Source organism: Notothenia coriiceps, unplaced genomic scaffold (genome assembly GCF_000735185.1).
Source record: "Notothenia coriiceps isolate Sejong01 unplaced genomic scaffold, NC01 NC01_scaffold00028133, whole genome shotgun sequence".
In the NCBI taxonomy this organism is placed as follows: Eukaryota; Metazoa; Chordata; class Actinopteri; order Perciformes; family Nototheniidae; genus Notothenia; species Notothenia coriiceps.
This window is the reverse complement of record NW_011360834.1, coordinates 673241-696802: the sequence shown is the minus strand read 5'-3', so window position 1 is coordinate 696802 and position 23562 is coordinate 673241. Positions and strand designations below refer to the sequence as shown.

General features: G+C 39.4%; 1 protein-coding gene and 1 long non-coding RNA gene across 4 annotated transcripts in view; both read right to left on the bottom strand.

Annotated features, from left to right (window-relative positions):
- Positions 1–23562, bottom strand: part of LOC104957988 (uncharacterized) — a 32715-nt gene that overhangs the window by 5292 nt on the left and 3861 nt on the right. For 2 of the 3 annotated variants that reach the window (XR_799724.1, XR_799722.1), the window contains exons 2-4: positions 12746–12856; positions 12460–12574; positions 10755–10895 (exon numbers count right to left, since the gene is read on the bottom strand). This is a non-coding gene — a long non-coding RNA (uncharacterized lncRNA). The remainder of the gene's footprint in view (positions 1–10754; positions 10896–12459; positions 12575–12745; positions 12857–23562) is intronic. The other variant, XR_799723.1, reaches the window with a different exon arrangement.
- Positions 16246–20692, bottom strand: zic6 (zic family member 6). The gene is made up of 2 exons (XM_010785672.1): positions 19532–20692; positions 16246–17683 (listed from the first exon to the last, which is right to left on the bottom strand). Exons 1-2 carry the CDS (start codon positions 20487–20489, stop codon positions 17055–17057), a joined length of 1587 nt encoding a protein of 528 aa, XP_010783974.1. The 5' UTR covers positions 20490–20692; the 3' UTR covers positions 16246–17054.

The following is a 23562-nucleotide window of genomic DNA, read 5'->3' as shown; positions in this document are numbered from 1 at the left end:
TTGCAAGGTGTGCTTTTAGCTTTACCGAGGAGTGTTAGTCGAAGAATGGGAGAGCATTAAAACATGCCAATAGAGCAGTATTAGTCAACAGCCTAAGTCAATACACCCCACTGGGCTGCATGCCTTTCTACAAACACAAGCAATCGCTTAAGAAGGCCTCGGCACTAGATAGGAACATCAATTACAGTAAATTACACCAAAACAGTGTGAAACACTTCAATTTGTTAAATCTCCTGAGCTGTCTGAGCTGTCTTGGATGAAAGCAGAGCAGAGCTGGAGTAAGAAAACATCTTATAGCCCTAGCATACAGTGCATTGCCCTATCTATCTGTGGTCTTGTTTATGCATTGAATGAGAGAGTTCTTTTTTATTTTGGTACCTGAGACTTACTTAGAAAGCAAACATGCTCAAAATATTTCACTCTGTGTGCAGCCTGCTTTTTAAACGTAGAATTAAAAAATAAGCACACTTTGTTGCAGCTACATATTTGAAACAAATACACATTAGCTGCAATGTGTGCCTGTATTTCTGTTGCCAATGGGCATTTTGGGATACAAGTTGTACTTTCAGATTGGACCAAGATCATAGAGTTGAAAACACATGCAAAGGCAGTGTTAAAAGCCCTTTATGTGTTTATTAAGACTTTTACTTCAAAGTCATGCAACACAGGTTTATAAATCCTACATTGGCTACACTGAGACAATAGAAACGGGATAAAAAACTATCTAGGTTTACACACTCACAAATGACAGCCTTCTTAAAGGTAGCAACTACGCTCACAAACGTAAACGTCCAATTTAGACAAAACTTTTTAGTCCTTCAATGACTTCCCTTGCTATGGTTGATTATCCGGGTGGGGTGTTGGTTGCTGGGGACAGATGAAGATTTGGCTGTTTCAGGGAACATTTTGGGAGGAGGGCGGGGGGGCTGGAGTAAATGAAAGACAAATGCGAGTAGTGCCCACTCAGCTATTTTCCCAGTCAAGATCAAAGGCACGCCGGACTGGCCGCTCCACGGGAAACTTGAGATGGGTCCTGCCTTTGTTTGCTGTTGCTAGGAGACCTGCACAAGCCTGAAAGTGTTTGCAGTGGGGTACAACATCAAAACCATTTCCAATATACATTTTTAAGACAGCCATGTATTTGTGTCCTGGGCTTTCAATTTACTGAGTTAAGTGAAAACCCTAACAAATAATGAGCCATCCCTCTGTTTGTCATGGAATACATTTCTTCGTGTTTGTTTAAAAAAGAGGAGCTGTTGCAGACAATTAGACATGTACACACAGAAAGGGCTCTTGTAAGTGTAAACACTGCTTACTACAAGTGTTATGGATAGTATGGAAGCATCACTATATCAACAAAATTACACCAAACAACCATAAAAGTGAGATTATTACAGTTTTTTGGCCCAGTGCAAGATCCGGAAACTGCAAACACAACTTAAATGTAGTTTGATAAATTAATAAGCTTACGTAGGTTTCGGCTTCCCAAGAAAGCTAATTATGTTGCTGTTATCTGTGAATGGGCCCCATGATAGTAAGGGTGGCTAGACATGTGTCACAGAGAACTCATTACATATCATTAGTTCAACACTCCAATAATGTCTAGACCTGCTGAGCAGAAGATAATGACTTGGCCCCTGATATTTGCAGGACTATTGTCTACCAAGCAAAGCACCACCAGGAGGATAGGTTCACATGCTTGAGAGCCGCATGGAAACGAATAAAGCTATACAATAACTTAAGGTACACACATTTTTTAATTGTATTTAAACTGCAGTGAATGCAGCACAGCAAAGTAAAAAACAGCATGTGTTTTTTTTTTTTTATAATATGGGACTAACAGTCCTACTATGTGTATACATGATGCCTTTGTCTAATTCTGGGGAAATAGAAATGTATATTTCCTGTTTGCCTGATTAATTGTATCTCTACCTCACCCATTAAATAACAATGTCAGAGTAAGTTGACATTAATCTATTTTTATTCAATTTAAATTGAAAATGCACATTTTTAGTGTATACTGGCTAAATCTTGTAATCAAGCAGTGACAGTTGAGGTCAACAGAGGGCAGATTTATAGATCTATACATAGTCTATGGAATCTGTCAATCTGGGACACATAAAAACTGCAATCGCCACAAAAGTGACCTTCGTGTCTGGAGCTATAAAGATTAGACTGGTGCTGTGTCTGCCTTGTGTTTTCACTACTTGAGCCAACTGGCACAGCGCTGGCGTCCTCTCCCCGGCTCCCACTCTGCCATAATGACAATGGCAACCAGCAACCGCATGGCATGTAAAAATAACAAAGCAAGCCAAAGGATATTTGGAAGATATAAAAATAATACAACACAATTGATCAATCGCTCTGTAAAGAAAACCTAGTCTTTGGCATTGCTAAGCGTTTTGCAGGATATCAGCCTTTTCATCCATGTTAAAAAGAGATGTGCTTTAAATGGCTTTACAAGAGGCATTTTCTTCAACAGGGAAGAAGAAATTAGGTTATTTGAGGATTCTAAGTTTGTGTCCTCTGAAGAGCTGAATTCTTTCTCACCAGCAAGAACAAAAAATGGCCTATATTGAATGTGCCACAGGCTTATCTGCTGTGTCCTGCCTTAACCTGCTACAGTCAGGAACTGTGGGTGCTAGTGCAGCTCCAGCTGAGGAAAAGGCAGTGTACAGCAGATAGACTCAACACCCATCTATTTCACAATTTCAGAAAAAGTCAAGAATTATCCTGCGTTATTTTCTTCAGCTGAGGAAGAGTGAATTGTCTCTTCCCATGACGACAACCAGAGATCCATCCCTGCATTGCATCACTGCCGCCAAATCCCACATCAGCAGTCTAAATACACTTTGGTGTGAAAAGCTGCTGCTTTAACTGAGTGTCCTGCAGATTAATGACTGCTGAGTACAAGTCTGTAAGAATGTAATTAATTTTTGACTGAGAACGACTTTGTTCATTTGGCTGCCACCTGCCTCTCAGTAGTACAAATACTTCCCTACAGTTATCAACACAGACTCGTATTTGGATTTGTTTGCCAAATCTTTGGCTACAATCAGACTTCACTGCCAACAGGCGGCTATTCGGGAGGGTTGAAAAAAATGTTGATTACAAAATTATATAAATCAGAAACCTATTGTTCTTTAGATGTCCTTCTTTGAGAGTGCAATATCGCAATTAATAAATCATCTATGAGAGAATATATGAATTATGTAAACGTATGCAGCCAGAAGTTTTAAGATATAATAAAACACAGTAGGCAAGCTTAAAAGTGTGAATTGTAAAAATATGGCACATTAATCCTGGGGCCTGATTTCATGATGGTTTTAATCTCAATTTGTGGTTAATTTAGATTTGATTAATAACTAAAGTGATCCTTACATGGTGAAGATGTTTCAAATGATGTTTTTTATTTGAGATAAAGAGGGGAATATATATGTGTTTAAACAAAGAGCTTCTGTTTATTCCTGTGTCTGTATACTAAAATCTACAATAAATTAACAATGAATAATCCACTCTATATTAGTTTTGTGCTCCTTCAAAGCCCTGACAGGTTAGAATGATAAGTTAGCACAGTAGCCAGGACGCTTCCCGAAACAGTTCACCTCTGTTTTGGAGATGACTGCTGCCTGAACTCTGAACTCTGTTCCCCACTGAGACAATAAAACGGCTTGATCACTATAGGACTAAGGCCGACAGTTTATAACTCAAGAGAGGCGAAGCTATACAGCCCATGTGAAGATAAAAATTTAGTAACGCTAAGAGATTGGAATTCTCTCAGCCTGAGGTCAGACGGCCAAAGTTACCTTTCTATATTCCCTGAGGGCGCATGAGCGGACCCTGGATTCACAGTTACATCCCTTCAGCTCGAGACAAAAGGCTTGTCACAGTGAATTAAGGACCTCATCATTCCAGCCAATAATTGCCTACTTGCTTTGTAAATGACATGCTCCATCTGTGGTAAAAAGAACATAATAGTCTGTATTTTTCATTTACTTTCCTGCAACCTTTGACACATTATTACTTGTGCTATGGACATGTAAGGAAAGAATAGTCTAATTTATCATAAATGACTGCATACATACTTAATTTAGACCTGTATAATTGAGTTTAGGTCAAAGCATGCAAACAAGTATTAAATGTAGTTTTTCTTTTAGGTCTATTTTATATTAGTGTTTATTAAACTGGGATACGAAAAATATTTCCTTTACACATTCAACCATATTCTGTCGATTCATTTCAGGAAAATTAAACAACATAATTGAATACTGCCAAATGTTTTATTTATAGTTTTTAAAAAGGTCAAAAAGAGAGATCCACAAGTTTGTTATTTTCTTATGTAAATAAAGCAAAAACATCCTTGTATGGACTTTTAAGAGCTTTAAATGGAACATTCGATTTATTTTCACATACAAATAAACAATATTAAAGCCTCTTAGGCTAAAGCAAAAATATTTAGGCAAATTTGAATTTTCTGTACCAGTGTTCTCAGATAATGTTTCTAAATACAGCTTTATTTTTATTAACATTAAAATGTAGTGTTCACACACAACTCTTGATTTTTTTGTAGTGAGGGTCTCTGGTACATTATGATACAGGAGTAGTTTAAAAGTCTTGATCTTTTCACACTCTAAGAAAGAACTGTTATTGGAGTGGATTTGCTGTGAGATTCCCCTTTCATTCTAACGGTATTAAAAAGCGTAAAGACTGGAAGACAGAGGAGAGGGGCTGACGTCACAGTCCAAGAGTCACCCGCCGTGTGTTCGGCGTCTCCAAGTGAAGACTTATCTGGAAAGAAGTTTGGACGGACAATGTGGGTGGACAGGGCGTGAAACTACTATCATCATCAGTTCTGAATGAAAAAAAGAAAACATATCTTCCACAAAAAAGAAGGCTCATTCCAATTCAGCTGCGTTGTTAGGACAACGAGAACCATCCCTCAGATGATTAGTTCCACTTCAAAAGAATTTACTTTCCGCAGTGGAAACGTCCCCCTTTTGTGTCCTTACACAGGGTTTTCTCAGCCCGAAAGAAGAATCGTATGTTTAGTCAGCCTGTTTATTATTCCTTCTGTTCACACTACAATTGTATTAAATAAATAGAGTACTACTAACAAAGGCCTATTAGCCCATAAACATGTCCTGGTACACACAAAAAAGCCTAAATCACACTCTCTGCATTAGAATTAAGATACTCTAAACGTTGGAAAATGTATAAACTACATTGCTCAGTACCTGGAGCCAACTCAGAATATCATGAAAAAACAATATGTTGCACACACTTGGTATTAGTGGGATTTTTTGTTCTATAATTAATGTGTGAATAAAGCACCAGATCAAGGAGAGTTACATCAGTTATACTGATTTTTAACCTGACTTCTTTCCATTTTAAACACACAATTTGAATGCAAAAGAACCTCAATGGAAGTTCTGCTGGTTGTTCAGATAAACAAACATCTTGCCTCAATCACAATCTGTGCAGAAACATTAAATCTGAAACACAGATGAGTGGAATCAGAATAAAATGTACAACAACAAAAAAAAGTACTTCTCAAACCAATAAACACTTAACATAGGGAACCTCAACAATGTAAAGTAACATTGTTGTCTTCCCTGGAACCTATTTATATTCTTTATAATATTCTACATTTAAATTCCTGGTAGAAAAAAAAAATGTGTCAAGCCACTTCAATCAGTTCAGTGGTCCACCATGGCACTGTCTTTGGTGACTATATATTACAAGTATGAATATTGACTGGAACCGTGCCTGGTGTGGCTCGGGAGCATCTATCCTACCCTTCATGATCAGTGATGGGCCTCCTTTTGACCTACAGTATATTAATATGCTCAGCAGAAAGAGGCCTCTTGGCACAGGACTCACCAGCAGCAGCGCTTTAATGTTAGCAACTGTCAAAGCTTTGATTTCTGATTGATGAGTAAGGTCGGTGCAACAGCAGAACAGTGTAACTGGTCATCTCGACCCTTTTCCACAACAGGAAGCATATCCTTTAACTCCGCAAAGCAGCCCTGCCCCCCACACCCTCAGCAGCTCCTACAACCCCTCATGGCTAGGAATGTAAAGAATAAGTAGCATAGACGTTACATTTTTCGACTGAGCAAGATGTAGGCCAACAACTATAAGAAGGTTTATTTTTCTATCCGCTAGCCAGGATGAAAGAATACTGAAAAGTGGTGGGCAGTGTATCTTCAGTGCATCCATCATTGCACAAGGCATCCTCCTTACTACACATGTCGTTTTTGGTATTTCAAAAGACTAATATAAAGAATATTATTGGATACACAAAGCTCAAACTCAGTTAAATGCAACAGCCCTGCAGCAAATGCTAACTTCATGAATGTTCAGTTTTTGTTGAAACAGTTTTAGAGAGGTGTTGATTCAATGGCCTGGTCATTTTGGAGGCTGGAGTTTGTGGTGCTGTTGAGTAGCAGTGCGTTATACTGGGAGGTGTTTATATTTTGCATTATCACATTTCTACAACAAGGAAACAAATATTAGAAACACCTCTCAGTGAAATGAAATACAACTAACCAATACAAATAGAGCCACCAATATGGCCAGAAAGTTGCATTGGTAACACTTTGAGCCCCCGTTTTCAGCATTCATAAGTCGTAAAGAAATAATTATTGGGATACAACAACATAGTACAATGTAGTTGTATGTAATTGTTACCAGATAAATGTGTACATCTTCATGTGGTCTCCCATGAGTACAACCTGCTTTATAAACAGGAATTGAATGAATGAATATACACAAACAGTTGTAATATTATTAAATGTCACCTGAGCAGAAGTGATAATTGTTGCCAAATGGTGTTGAATAATCAAAAAAGATTAAATTGTTGGATCATCTGCATACAAATTAATTACAGTGTGTTGTAAGAGTCCTGCTTACATTAGAGATATGTACCTGAAAACTGGTTACATGTTCATTTTGTTTAATAATCTTTTCAGAAATACACCTATTGGCCACAATCTAATGCACTGCAATACAACTGTACTGCCATGAAGTATAGGTCCTTTTATGATGCTCAGTGGTGCGGTGTAAATTCAATACGTTTTAACATTAAGGTCATAATTATCGGTGGTTTACTGGCCTGTATTAGATTCAAAAGTTCTTTTTTTTTATATTCTGCCTCCCTCATTTGTAAATGGGAGGACAAAATTACACCTCTTAGTATAATGTAATCAAGCTCAACATCACCTTTAATTACAGCCTCAGTAATAAATCAAATGTACTAATTTCCGTAAACAAAACCTGAACATGATTACATTTGTAAAAGGTAGAATTTATTTGAGAACTGTTGAATTGAATTGCAATGGATTGTACATATGTGTCAAAAGAAGTGGCCGCTGAGTGTAAATAAATTCCACAAACTAAGACCGAAAATGAATTTTGGTTCAAATGCATTGTTATTTTTAATAAATGAGGACGAGTTTGCTTGAAGAAAAAAACTGCAACTAATTGCTCCTTTCATCTATCCAATTAAAGCAGAATTCTAATCCTAGTAGTTTGTTTCTTGTTTTGATAGCTCATCACGTGCCACAGCCTTTTAATCAGTAAGAAAATGTAAGTATTGCATATTAATTCAGCGCTGAGATGAGCCGTGTGTTACGCTGCTGATTTCCATCACTCTCCCTGCGCAGGACTCCTCCAGGGCCAATCCCACAATGACGGGGCCTAATTGACAACCACCCTAAGGATGTGTTGGCAATGCTAGCCCGCTAACTGCTAACATTTTCAATCCATACCCACTCAGGTGTGTATGTGTTAGAGGGTGTGAGGAGGATGTTAAAATGGTGCTGAGGATCAATAGGATGTTGTTGTTAGTGAAAGACCCTTCAAGGGAAACATCAGTAAGGTGACATCACAAGTTGTCATGTGTGATGTTTGTGAAATGTATCTGGAATGTCTCTACCTTCAGCTGCCTGTATAAACAGTCACCAGCGACAGCTCCCTGCATTTGTTGTGATGAAACAGCTCAGTTGCATGAGGTAATCTCACCCTTACCCAAATGAGATGGTAATGCCTCCACTCAGGGAATTCAGAAACGCACAGCAGCACCTAGAAGGAGGCAGTGCAACTCAAATGGGACTAATAATAGAGCCTCCGTTCTCTTAAATTTGAATCTATATTATACGCTTCAAAAACAAGATCAACTATATGGGTCAGTGGGATTTCTGTAAAAAAAAAAAAACGATGGGAGCAACCAAAAGAAAATACGCTCAGCTGACAACAGATCTGAGGAATGCAGCAGCTAATAAGAAAATTATTTGGGCAGAGTAACAGCTCAGAACTTTAATTAACAGAGCTGGTTTTAACTGATTGAAAGGGAATACATGTCCACACTCGTGTGCATGTGAGCCTAATTATTTGCACCCCCTTGATTGTCTAAATAGGCTTTATAAATAAAAGCACAAGTGACTTGAAACGTTCAAAGGAAATTATTTTAGAATTGGAAATGATCAAAGAGCAGTCTCTCATAACTTCTGTGATCTGTGAGCTACAATACAGGGGGACTTCAGTCATCAACGATGCTGCAGCCACACACACACACACACACACACACACACACACACACACACACACACACACACACACACACACACACACACACACACACACACACACACACACACACACACACACACACACACACACACACACACACACATACACACACACATACACACAATCAAGCACGCCACTACTCCACCCCAAACATCTGGCTTACAGGGACAATAAAAGACAAGTATTAATCTGCATCATTGCTCAGGCTACCCACACATTAAACTGAACTAATAGAAAAAGCAACATCAATTAATATCAATATGTAATGATAAATGACAGGGTAGATGATAAATGAGATAAGGGATCATTTACAGGCATCCAGGATGATGGATTCACAACATGGAACAACAGTAATTCCTGTTTTATTAGGGAGATGAATAATAAAACGTGTTTAGATAATTGTGTCAGTGACTTCACGGTGCCTCTGGCAACTCATTCACATGTGTGTATTACCAACAGCCCATCCTGGTTCCTGATCCGTTTACTCTGTTGTTTATGTTACTGGCTGGTATCTTTACTTTATGTGTGGATAAAAGGATAAAAAAATGTATAACATTTCAAAACACATGAAGTACTAACAGTACAGCTGCGTAGTAACAAGCCGGAGAGAGGGAGGGGCATCCCATTCCCTCCTAGGCTCCTTCTTGCCATTATTAATGGCCCCCTCAGACGGGGTATATTCTGAATTAAGTTCATGTACAGAGCATAGTTAATGATATGTTTGATCAAGTGGTGATAATGAAAGTCAAATGCAGTACATGCATAGTTTTTAGGGATTAAACGTGGTATCTGGGCTTGTTATGCTGGCACTCTTAAAAGTCTCAGATATTGTATAATTTCTGTTTCTAAAGTAAACTATTTTCTTTCCTCCTCATGTCAATTTTATTCAGAAATCAGAATTTGTTTGGGCGTTGACCTGATATCTTTCAAAGCTGAGTGGGGGTTACACTGAAGGCGTTGCGTTTCAAGGGACTTTTTTATTTTTGTTGCAGATAAAACATTTGTGAGACTCACCCAAATTGTACAGATGGATTGCACAATTGTGTCAGTTACATAACCGAATGCATACTATGACATTCCCAACACAACACTAGGCTAAAGATAAAGTAGATACAGGAGTAGAGCTGAGGACAAGGGCTAATTACATCAGCCATATCCCACTTTAATAAAGGAACTATATGAAACACTGTGTTTTGCATAGGCGATGTATTTTTGATCCCCTGCCTCTTCCAGATACCTCGAACACAGGATTATTCCCTGCAGACAGAAATAGATACAGACAGTTCTGCCTTGTTCTTTTTGAAAGTCATCTGTGGAAGAGTGCAAACTTCACAGGTTTGAGTCAGCAGTGATACTAGCACAGTACTAATCCTGGAACAAAACACAGCAGCTGTTTTTGATGGTAAATGTGTTAAAAGTGCTCACACACACCTACACATCATACAACCCATTACCATATCATAGCATATGGCCAATACAAGGTTAGGCTACCTCATTGATCATGGACAAGATGAAGGGACAGTCCATCCCTTTGCGACTGTTAAATCCGTTACCTGGGCTCCTCAAAGCAGCCTTCCTTGCTAATTACTCTCTCTCATGCCCCTCGTGCTCCCTTTAGCCTGTGGATAATGATAAACTATTTCCATCAATAGTTCTTTAACTTCCGAGGGGCCTAAATGACACTTTGGTCAGTTTGGATTATTTGATTGATGACTTTAAATAAATAAAGCAACAATGGGTTACCTTGCATTTCTTCCTGTTGCCTCCGTGCCATGAGAGTGCTTCTGTCTGTGGCTTGCCCTTCAGGGTCACCAGCACACCAAATCACATGTGTCCCCTTCATTAATGTCACCGCCTTAAAGCAACATATCATCACAGTGTGGAGCTAGCTTGGTCTAACTGTAATTGAAAAGGCCCAAGGGGAATTCCTGGGTTGTGTGAGGGGCCCCCTAACCCCCCGCCACCCTGCATCCATCATTGTGGAGTTAGGCCCTGGGGTGTTCCCGTAACGTTGAGGGTTAACAGTTAGATCGCCATGCGTCCTCACTTACAGCTCTCTAAAATGTGGCCCCCATGGGCCCCCAGGCCTAAAACCAGCACTAGACACCAGCTAAAAACAACATACAGCATCATGTCAAGTACATATTAATTTGACGGCAACATACCAAGGATTGCACGCCTGAGTGCGTCACCACAACCATGTTCAGCAATTGGACGGTCTTCAATAGGGATGTGATCAGAAAACGAATCCTTCCTTCAGATGTCGAGTTCACAGGCTTGATTACACAGCCGACTTGCAATGCATACTGCAACAGATAAAATTAAACACTCGCGATTACTCGATGCTTTGAAATACCCTGGACCGTGATCAATGTGATCTCTTTTTCAAGTAAAACCTCAAACAACAGAGATTGGAGAAATCATACAAAAGTATTCAAATGCAGTATCTCACAACAAAAATGAATTGTTGCTAATGAAACGTGATAGTTTTGAGAGACAGCAAAGACAACAGGCACTTAGTGTCTCGTTGCACTGTTTTTGTAAAATCGAAGGCATTGTGCTCTTTAGGCTTATTCATCAAAGCTTTTAAAACATTTTATTACAAACGCTTCAAATGCATTCAGGAAATGTGAATCATTAAGAACAGGCTCTACAAATATAACTGATAACTTGTCAAAGAACATAAACTAAAGAAGTGCACATGAAGATAAAGGCATCAATCCCTGATCCAAGGTGCAGATTTAAGCATATTCATCTGGCTCTTCATATACATGAAAGCTAACAGCTGCCCTTGCCAGCGAGCGAAGGACATTAAGGCTCAGCCTGGTTGATCTCTGATGACAAGGGTCTGGGGGAGGGATTAGAAGCAAGGGGACCAAAGTTATGGTCATTCCCTTAAAAGGCTGGCACTGCACCTCATAGGCCTGGAGCTTACAGGAGTTGAAAGATCTTCAAAGGTCTGCTCACTCCACACAACCTACTCTAACTCCCAACAAACCTTGGGTGTATGAATTTGGAATCATGTGGACTTTAAAACATTATTTATTTTCCTTTTGCATTGCATCACAAGAGGCGGCAATAAATATGGGGAGCCATTTCTAAAAACTTTTGCTCTCAGTTTGTTTATTCTTCATATCAGATAGTCATTATCAATTATCCGGTTACCAGCTCATAGGAGACCATTAAAGTGCCCATGATATCTCAGAAACTGGTTCATCCCAAAATGTCAAAATATCTGTTATGTAAGGCATGGATAATAAATGAAAAAATACATCTTTTAAGAACCATCCACAGGGGTAGATTGCAATGCATCAAAAGGCAAATATGCATTAGATATGAGGATAGGCGGGGCATTTCCCTTTATCCCGCTGCATATCGGCTGTTACTCAGTTTTTGGCAAATTCTGCAACAATAGTCGGGGAGTTGAGTGTTTGAGGGGCTTGGGCTTAGGTTGACAGTGGAGCGACGGTTGGGGAGAGTGAATAGGCGCCTAGTTTAATAAGCCTTGGTACAAGCCGGACTTCACAGGGGGCTGGCACCGCTGAAATCAGAAAACTGCTGTGCAGATGAAGACGAGAAAGAAACCTAAAGGATCAGTCTGGTTAATTCACAAGAGCATAGCGCTGGGACATTCCTTTTTTTTTACCATTGTATGGTTTGTAAACACATTAAACATGTGCACATAATTGTAGTGATTGCATTGTCTTACATAAGAGCCCTGCGTCTGATGGTGTGTTTTTAAAAGCGTATTAATTGTCAAGCTATCAAATAAACACAGGCTTAGACATGAAACGGATTACCTTGTGAAAAACAAGTAACACGAGCTACACATTCACTCTACTCAACGTTTCATCACATTGACAGTATTACCTTTTGTTCAATCTTTTCCTTGAGAATCAACATTTGTTTATTGTTTCAGTTGCCCTAGGTATGCGTTGTTATCACCATTGATGCCTTGATAACGAACCCCTCAGACGCGACCTATCTTTAACGGTAAAGAGAAAAACAAGTAAAAGCAGCCATGCCGCTTCATCCAGTTTACAATGTGGGGTTGCAATTTTCGATAAAGAGAGGGGCAGGGAACCAAAATAGCAGATCTACGAGTCAGGTTTCGATGCAGGTTTGGGGGAGAATGTGGCGGAGAACACCTACTTACCATGGAACCACACTGGTAGAGATTAGGGGGCCATCATGAAGGAGCCATAGAGGGTGAAGATAGCCAGGAGCTGCAGGGGTAGAGATAGATGAGACGGAGGAACAAGAGGACCTGGCAAAAAAAAGGGGGGAGGGGGCACAGAGGGGTGGATGAAAAGAAAGCAAGTTGGGGAGCAACAGCACCACTGGCTTGACCTGGGGAGGATGGGGTAAAGCCAGAAATCCAATTAAAAATCACACTTGGTCAGTCAGAGTCAACGCTGACACAGCCTCTCCTGCCCGAGCCGAGTGCCTAAACCGTACTTGGGGAAAGTATGGGAGGCGCATAGTGTAAGTTACGCAAGATGTCATACATGGTTATGATGATGCATAAAACCAAAGACCTGGAGTGACAAAGCAGACCACCCCCTGGTACACAGCTTGGGCTCAACCCAAGTATGGCATAACAGAAACGCAGGGGGGCAGGATGGCAATTCAATGGATACCTAGGTGAAATGGATTTATGTACATTAAATTGATGTATACCCTACCCTGTCCAAAATGGCGCCGGCGCTTGTTGCTAGGCAGAGAGTGCAAGAGAAAAGATGGCGGCGGGCAAGTGGCAAACTGTGAGCGGAGGTCTAATCAGTTGTGATTACCGGGGGGAAGGGTGTGGCAGGGTTCAACGATCATGGAATATTACCACGGCTCGTTCAGAATACTCGACTGAAAGCTTACGAACTAAAGTCGGTGAAATTCACCGTTTAGGTTGCTGCCTTTTGGCTTTAAACATGTCCTCACACAACAAACGGAAAATCAGTTTTCCATATTCCAAATACAGAGGCTTGTCTGAGCACAGAATAATGTTTGATCACCTCCATTGTGTTTTCGGTGGAGAGATTTACTATTTTTAGAAAGGGAGTACAAAAGGGCAGAAACTGGCAGCGCATACAATAGTTGGGGTTTGGAAGATGGAATATCTTGGGATGACTTTAAAAACATTGATAGTAACAGCAAAAGCATTTGATGCTAGCTATTGATAAGGTTGCGATACAAGAAAAAGGGATCTCATACATTTCTGTCATCACGTCATTAAAGTACACTGATCAAAGCCAACCCAGTTCACCTCAATTTACTATAAGAAAGAAACACTTCACATCTGAAATATTTTATAACATCAACTACTTAAAAATATCTTAAGACAATACAACACTACTTATCACAAAATCTTCAACAATAGAAATGATTGTTTTTATCAACATGAGCAGAATACAGCTGTACCTTTCGGGTACACATTCACAACTTATTAGAAAAATCAGATTTAAGAAACTGATTTACGAAGTTGTTGTCTTGTCAATTAATGTTAATGTTGTTGTCGAAGTTATCCAGATACTTAAACTTGCGGATGACTTTCAGAAGGATGCCTCTTGGAAAGCTAAAGCTAAAATTAACTGCAGTCATACTCAAACGGAATCTGCAAAATGCATACTAAAAAATATCTGACTGTCCCCAAAGATGTATCCTCATGAGTGTGGTGCAGCATCCACTTTTAACCAGCACACAGAGCAAAAACAATTTCATCCCAGAATTGCAAAATCTGGAGAATCATTCAAATGTGCTTACAGTGTAATATTTCGCTCATAACTGACAGAGGTTAAAAACTGTATCGTTTTTAAAAATATATGTTTTTAAAAATAGTATGAATGCTGCAACAAAAATAATATAAGCGTCTATCCCGCATGTACTGCAAATAACAGCACCTTATTCAAATTCATATGAACTTTAAAGAACCTAATGTGAATTAGCGGTAATACAGTCTACACTGGAAGAAAGAAAATCTTTTAATACAGTCTTGGAGCATCACCTCAAGTATTTTTGTAGCCATCCAGACAACTGCACCTCCATCAAATCCTTTCACTGGAATAAAGAACATCCCTATTACATCTCGTTAGCTGTCAGATCACTGTTAGCATTTATTTCAAAGAGATGTTGAATTAATGCACTTTTGACCTGATTTCCTTTTGATATGTGTGAAGCAAATTGGTATATATAATGGCAGTCATCATCTGTATGTTTAAGGGTATAAAATGCTGACATCCATACATACAGGTACAAAGTATAAAGCTGTTTCTACTGACAGGGGAGCAGAGATTTTTCTTTTTCATTACCTTTTTCTTCAAAATGTTGACCCATCTGACCTCCACAGTAATCAAGCTATTGCAGTACTTTCCTGAGCGGGAGGAGAACAGAATCACTTTTAGCTACAGACCATTACATGTCCAATTAACTGTACTTCAACCTGATCACTCAGCTAATAACCCTCCCTTTTAACTATTATTGTTAGAGAGAGGTGTAATTTGTAAACCAGGACACATGGAGAATGAGCTATATGAAAATAATAACTCATTGCAGATGATATTAGCTCTGCACCAGGACTAATAACAGAACTGGATTCAATCTCTGCAAGTAAAGAAACAGACAGGCAGGATCTACTGAGCTCATTTCTCTAATATCAGAAGGTTTTTGTTGAAATGTGCTTTCCAAAAGTTACAAAAAACAAGCAAACATGAACAAATATATCAGGGACTGTTACTTATAGGTGGAGTGAAGATAATATTGAACTACTCTGTGTGTATTTAAAACCCAGGAAATCTCTTTTTTCTTTTTTATGTTTTATCGAACACTTTTAAGGGTAATTAATATCAAACAGAACACCAAATATCTGTGTTATCCTAGTGGTATTGTGATTTTTGAACAGTGGAAAACTATTATATCAATTCAGACTCGAATTGAGGAGCTCATTTATTTTCCAATGTAAATTAGCCTTTATAGAGTAACTAGCTTTTTTGTATGAAATATCAATAGAAAAGTATAGGAATAATAATGGAGCGTTTATTTATTAGAAATGGGACAACACTATATTTTAAGACTACACTTGTGTGTTTGCAGCTTGCTCTCAAAGTGAGATGTTTAAGTGTGTGTGTGTGTGTGTGTGTGTGTGTGTGTGTGTGTGTGTGTGTGTGTGTGTGTGTGTGTGTGCGCGTGCGCGTGCGTGCGTAAGCAGAAATCGAATAGCAATGTTGATTATTAGGATATAGCAAAGGCGCACGAGGGCTCGCCTCATTCAAAGACAGAATGGGCGTGACCTTATGCCAATACACCTGTATGTAAAAAAAACGCACATTTTTTTCACGCAGGTAAGAAAAGCAAAGTCTGAAGCCATGAGGTTGCGAGAGGACCGGTCGTTCATGTAATGACCATCACACTTCGCTGGATTTGAGTATATTTGTTAAATGTTATTTTCTTTTGTAGTTTATTACATGTATACGCTCTACTTGGGCCTACACGAGATTTACCTCAATCAAAGCAGATTGCCTCCCGCTGTATCCAGGCGGTGCTTTAGTTTGCACAAAACTGCAAACCTGCAAATGTGGCATGGGCTATTAGAAAGAATAAAATTAGTAAAAACGAAAAAATAATGTGATAAAATTACATTGATAGGGTTTAACCACACACGCCTGATCAAAGAGAATATAGACACTTTAATAAAATATAGAATACATAATTAATTATACAGTAGGTTTATGTACAGTATAACGTTATGCTAATTAAACGTGTTTAATAGTATAACGAACACTGGTCTTACTTTGCACAGAAATGTGAAATATACATATAATACAAACAAGAATACGAATATGTAATGAAAAGGGGCGAAAAGTGAAACTTAATCAAGGGGAGGGAAGAAACGTACTGAGCCTCGCAGTATTTTAATTACAGATATGCTGCAGGCCCATAGCGCAGGCTGGTTGAGAAAATATATTTATCATATGTATTTCATCTTGCGAAATAAAGACTTGAATAATGTTTCTATCATACCAACATACATTACATCTACTTTACATTAAACAACGACCCCTACACATAGGGCTACATTCAGCAGGACATCTCCTTTTACTTTCTAGTAATAGCCTATGTATCCAGAAGACTCAACACGCAGATTTCCATAAAATCCTTTGTCATTTTTTATCTCGATTAAGATAGATATCTTTAATAATTACGTAACACAGCGAACAATTAGGCAAATACACTCTGTAAAAGTTCCTATAACCCACTGCGGGGGATGTGTGTTTAGGCTGAAAGCCAAACCCAACCCCATAACAACAAATAAAGCTAAATTTTCCCAGGATGATTTGACGTGTCACAAAATATTGGGTATACAACATTCACGAAAATACAGAGAATAGAGATACAGCTGTAAGTTGTTTAGGCTATAACCTGGACAAAATAGGTCCGATAAAGTGTAATTCACCCGCATTCGTCCCATCAAGAACTCAGAGAGACGAGGGGATGTTGTTACATTGCTTTGGTGGGAAAGAGTCCACACCGCTGTGGCATGTGTACCATCCATTGACAATACTTTTTTGAAAGGGAGACGCGGTGTGGAAAGTCCTTGAGCTCTGGGCGAAAGTGTGACCTGTCTGGCCGCAGGGATACTGGGAGGACTGGGACCTGTAGCTGCCTCTTTGTAGCAACAAAGGGTCCAAGAGGGGCTGTGACCTGTGTGTGGAGTAGTCCAAACTGCTGTCAAACGTGTGATGGAAACGTGACCTCTGGGTCGACTCGTCTCGACTCTCTGGGGATAGGGGGACATCTTGAGTTGAGGTTGGGGGCAGAGGAGGGCTGATATGGGCTCCATCCGAGACTCGGGTTGAACTGGTCTCCGCGATGTGACCCCCGTCACCGGGACGCGCGTCATCGCTTTTGGAGAGTTGAGCCTTGTTGCAGTGGAGCTTCATGTGCTTTCGCAGGGAGCTCGGGTGGGTGTAACACTTGTCGCAGCCCCTGACCTTGCAAATGTAGGGTTTGTCACTGGAGTGCACGTGAGAATGCTTCTTTCTGTCGCTGCTGTTTGCAAACCTCCGGTTGCAGCCCTCGAAATCACATTTAAAAGGTTTTTCACCTAAAACGTGCAAAGAGAGAAATGACGGCAAGTTAGAAAATACTGACAGGCCGGTGCATGCTGTTCCTGCCCTAAGTGTTTATCCTGATTTAGCCTAGGTTATTAAACCGTGTTCCATTTCACCATGTTATAGAAAAAGTGAGCCTGCAAAACAGAAAAAATGCACATCGAGGCTTTACTCGATAGTGTGAAATTACTGTCTGATCTTCAGCTTTGACCAGCAACTACAAACACTGAGCCCCTTTTTCAGCCTTGGTTGAAAAATGCCTCATCGTGAGAGCAAATTATTAATTGTGTGCAAAAACTTGCTATGGGTCATGAACTGAGAGTTAAACTATAGTTGCTGAAACTTTGCCTGTTCGCAACAAGTGTGAGGCAGTTTCTCTGTGGACTGAATCAATAAGGCTGTAGTTGAACATGCATTATATTATGATAAACCAGTGACCCGCAAATGTAATGATTTGTTTGAATTAAGTTATCATGCAAAACATGAATAATGGCTATCAAAATGCTAATTGATCTTTCTGCACGAAATTGAATGCAGCGGCGAAATACCTCCTGCTGCAGCGGACTAGAGATGGACTCGTAGATCAAATTGATTAAAAAAGCTTTAAAAGTTGCTGCTAGATCACCTTTATATGCCTGTATCTAAATGGATTTGTATCTTTTTGAATAAAAAAAAATCTTAGTATATTCTTCCCACATAAATTAGGTCTAATTAACAACATATTACGCATGTGCAGTCAAATCTAATATCAGGAAACGTCCATTTTCTGTCTCTATTATGTGTTGCTTACATTTGTAAAACTATTGTTAACCAAGATTAAAAGAGGGCGCCTAATAAATCGGTTTTATGCCAGTCATTTTCTGTAAAGGCCATTCACTCGTTCGTTATATTTTACACTTAAATGCCATCATGTTAGTATCATTACACCTTGTGAATTCACGTTTTCACAATCCCGGAAATGTGTGTACAATTAAGAACAACATAAGATTGCAGATTAAATCCTTATTATATTAGATATAATATATGTGCTCATAGGGAAAGGGAAGGCCAAAGAAAGCCAGTTTAAAACGAAAAACATATCTTTGGGTAAAGTAAAGAGCCAAAACGATCGAAATTAAACAATAATGAGGCCGTTAATAAATAAGCTTTTTAATATTCTCCTCTTTTTGTTAATAATCGTTTCATTTTGCTGACTGAGGGTCATCCGTTCGTTCACATTTTTGTATTTCCTCCTACATCACAGTGTGAGGTGCTCTGCTATGAGGAGATGAATCCCTGGGAGGCAGAGGCAGCGTAACGGCTACGTCACAACTCTCCGGTGTCCCGGCATTTATTTAATAATTTCCCTGAATGAAGTGGGAGAGGCACCCAAACCACTAGGCCTGCAGACTATACTCGTTTCCAATTGCTCACTGATCTGCCTGAGCATGCATTTCTCCATCAAAATAAGGCAACAAAACAACGACTGCGAGAAGCAGCTTTAAATATAAACATATTTAGAACAATGTAGGCCTAAAAAACACACTACAGTATATTAAATATATAACATAATAATAAAAATAATAAAATAGCAATACAAAAATAATACAAACAACAACAATAATAAGACGGAATTGCTATCATTTCCAAAATCTGTTTTAATGAAATATGAATGAAAAAAACAGACGACTGCACAACTCATAAATATTAATGAAAGAGTTTTTCATTGTGTTTTGAAAGTTAAAAACACTCACTACATTTTTATTTAAATTACCCTTATTAAAAAGTATGGTTCGAATATTATAATTATGATAATTATCAGCATCATCACATGTTGTGCTTTCGTGTGTTTATTAACTAACCTGTGTGAGTCCTCTTGTGGATCTTTAGATTTTCTGATCTCGCAAAAACTTTCTCACAGCCGTGAAAGGGGCAGGGAAAGGGCTTTTCCCCTGTGTGGACTCTGACGTGGTTCACCAGCTTGTATTTGGCTTTGAAAGGCTTCCTGTCCCTCGCACAATTCTCCCAGTGGCACACATATTCAGAGTGATCTGGTCCTCCGACATGCTCCACTGTCACATGGGTGACAAGTTCATACATGGTCCCGAAGGCTCTGGAGCAAGACATATTCCCAGCCCCCTCTTGGCCGTCACTCCACTTGCACACCAGCTCATGCTTCACTGTTTGTTTAGAGCATCTGAAGAAAGCGTCGCCTCCTCCACGCTGAATTGCCATGTTGAGGGGTTTGTACAGCCCCAGGAATTGCGAGACAAGCTGCTGGCTGTTTCCCTTGGGGTTGATAGTTTGGCCATAAGGGTGAGTCCGGCTGAGGAGGTCTCCAGGTAGACCTAGCATCATCTGCCCGCCGAAATCTCGAGATGCATCGGTGGACGCGTGGGCCTGCTCCTGATAACTTGAGAAAAAAGCATGGCTTCTGTTATCCCTGTAGCCGGAAAAGTCACGATACCTTCCAATCCCGCCATGTTGGTTAGGTCTTGATGCCAGTTGATCAGTGACGGGTGGCATGCCGGCTCCAGAAAGATTGGCTCCAATGATAATGCCCCTGGGGCTGTGCTCTAACCGGTGGCTGGGGTATCCAGAGTTTGAAAAATTGGGAACCGAATGGTCAGCATATGCACTGGACCTCGTCTCGGGATAGTCTCGCAAATTGTGCGAGGGGCAGAGTTTTAAGGAACTGCCAGTGGGGAGTCCCATGTGCTCTCCTGCCAAAGGTGGCAGCACCATGCTGGGATCAGTATTGCTCTCCCCGGGGTTGACGCAAGAGAGAGGGCAGCCACTAAACCTCGAAAGGCTCGTCATGTTTTGTTGTTAGTTTGGCTATGAGTTTGCAAAATCAACGAATTCAGCACTCAGGATACACCTAGAAAGCCTCTTTCCATTTTTCCTTGTTTGTATATCATCTGCATGTGAAATTCTTGGCCGTGAACTTCGCAGAAGAAGGAACCAGACTCAATTTCGTTAAAGTTGGTGTGAGTCCCATGCCATTCACTTTGCCCTCTTGATTTGTGGCAATAACCGTGGTAGTAAAAATGCTTCGAAACAGGCCATGGTGCAATATAAAAGCACAGCAGGCAAACCTGCTTTTAAAAAGGGGGCTTTGGGATTGGTTGGAATGCGCGGTGATTGACAGGCGCTGGGTTTGTTTTAAAAGGGACACGCAGGCGTTCACTGCACGACTCCGTTTTCAAATATCGCAGAGAAAATGCTTTGAAATGTGCCGCGATAGTTGCAAATATTGCTGCCTTTGTAACTGCAAACGCCTTCTCATAAGATCCCATCTCTAAATATGATAAATGCAAAGGTTAATGTGTGATACTAATAATCTGATAAAAGTCAAGTGATTAAATGCAGACATGAGCAAAACACAACACTATCTATCACTGCATATCTACCGGCTTTTATTTCGCTGGAAACCCTGCCAAAGCAAATGTCCCACTCCTGCCCTGTAAGAATAATAGAGAGACTGGCCAGAGCGTGTCCAGACCAATTATTGTCAAGACTTTCATTTTGAGTGTAGTGCACATTTCAGCACGGTGAAAATGGCATGAAACTAATTCTAACGATTAAAGCAGTTTTTTTGAAATTATTTATTTTAATAGGACTAATGATGTCTTTGTGCGTCATTAGCGACCAAAAACATTATTTATTTTTTACAACAGTTTACTCAACTTTCATGAAGGTAAGAGTAGCCTATATTTGCGTTACATGCACGTTGCATTTTAATTAGAGCACAAAACTACTCTGTGGCTCCATTTCCAAAGAGAAAAATAACTTTAATAAAGCAACAAGTAGGCTAGTTATGGCCTACATGACATCAGACCACCAAAGCTCCTATTTATCTTATTTGAAAATAGGATTTCACATCCCAGCGGTGTCTTAAGGGAATGTTGCAGAACATGGTGTACTATTTTACTTTTGAATCCAACGTGAACTATTACCACACACCCTTTTCGTTAAGCTTTAATAAATAAAAAATCATCAAACGTGCACCATGCGTCATGCAGGCTAGCACAGACGTACACCTGTTTGCGTAACAAGTAAATTATAAAACATGACATACAGCAGTGGATAGGCTCCACTGTTCATGGGAAACTGATAAACTTTCTCACTTTGGGGTGCTGTGAGGACAGCAGCTCTGCGCGCTCCTCAGTGCAGCACATATTTCTGCACGTCTCCTCACTTTGACGTTGCTCCGATCTGATCAGCGAACTTTCTCCCATAGACCAGTTTAGCCACATTTGTTATCTGTTTCTTTAATATAAATCTTAACGAAGTGGTGTTGGCTTCGGAGTGCAGCTCGAGGTGGAAGAAACCTAATTCTAAAGACTTACTGCAATTTTCAATATTTTCTTAAGATAAAATATTTGGAAAAAATCCGTTTCCTCATTGTAATGCTGACGCCACCTGCAGTGGATCCTAGGCAGAGACAAAGCAAGGGGCCCACTTGACATTAAGTGCCGCAAAATAGTAGACATGCCCAGAACTGGCCTAATTCTGTCATGATTGTAATGGACGCTCATGTTTGTCAACCTTTAACCCGATGCATTTCCGAAAATTATGGAGGGTTGAAGGCCAATAGACTGAAAGTTTCCAATCTGTCATTCAGAAGCGGAAAGGTCTGACAGACCTGCACCCCAAATCACTCCAGGTCCTTATTTGCATCAATGAGGAAAACACGAAAAAGGACTCTCTTTTATTATTTAATACATCCATTCTGTAAAGCTGTTTTGGCTCACCTTCACACTAATAAACTCACAGGGATTTGTTTACTATTTACCTATTTCATAACTGAAGCTTGAACTGTAATATTTAGTCAAAAGGCCGAAGATTATTTAAATGTAAATGCTCATAGCATCCATATTTCAACATACAATTATACATTAGCCTCATGAGGAGTTTTCTATAAATGATCATTTTATGAATTTTACTGGAATAAAGTATGAAAATGTAGTCAAACAAAATAATTATGTAATTTGTAAAATTGCAAATTCTTTCATCAACATTTCAATTTCGTAAAAATAAATGTTGGAGTAGAAATGTTTCTTCACATGGATAAACAATGCACTTATAGTAATGGCCAAGACATACACATATAAACCGCAATTAACTATTGCTTGTAGGATTTGTTATCTTACTAAGGAATGTTTCCGGTTTTATTTGTTATATTTAATACATGAAACCAAATCTGTATCCTATATATTTGGAAACTACACATAAACTCTAGTTTCAATATGTACATTGTTACAAATTCTAGCATTTTGACATCTGCAATCCCTTCCAACCCTCCAGCTTTATGAGTGTGGTCACTTATGTTGGTTGCTTGACAGGCCAGACACAATCTTAGTGACTGTTGCACACAAAATATCACTCCCAACTATCAAAACACTCATGTCAGGCAATACTCTTTACATAAGATCCCAGTCACTTCCAGTACACTGAAAATGGACCAAATGAATGACAAAGGGCAATATTAAGAGATGTAATAGAAGAAGAAACCAACTGCCAGAAGACAAGAGTTACAGTATACCACTGTGTAGAAGACTGGACTGAAAATTCAGCGAGTTGCATTTCTTTACCCGGGATTGTGTTGCGAAGAATTGTTTGAAAGAAACATGATTTCCTTTTTTGGGTAAAGTCTTTGAACAAAGGCGATAAACATATACTAGCTTAATATAAATATACATGTCAATATGCATGTTTATTCATAATAAACTACTCACAGTCAGTTTATAAATCACCAGGTGTTTGCATAGTGTGTATTGTCAATGTTTAACTAAAAATTCAAAAAAAGAAAAGGATGAGGAAGATCAAATTATCATATCAAATATTCCAAATGTGTGTGTGTGTGTGTGTGTGTGTGTGTGTGTGTGTG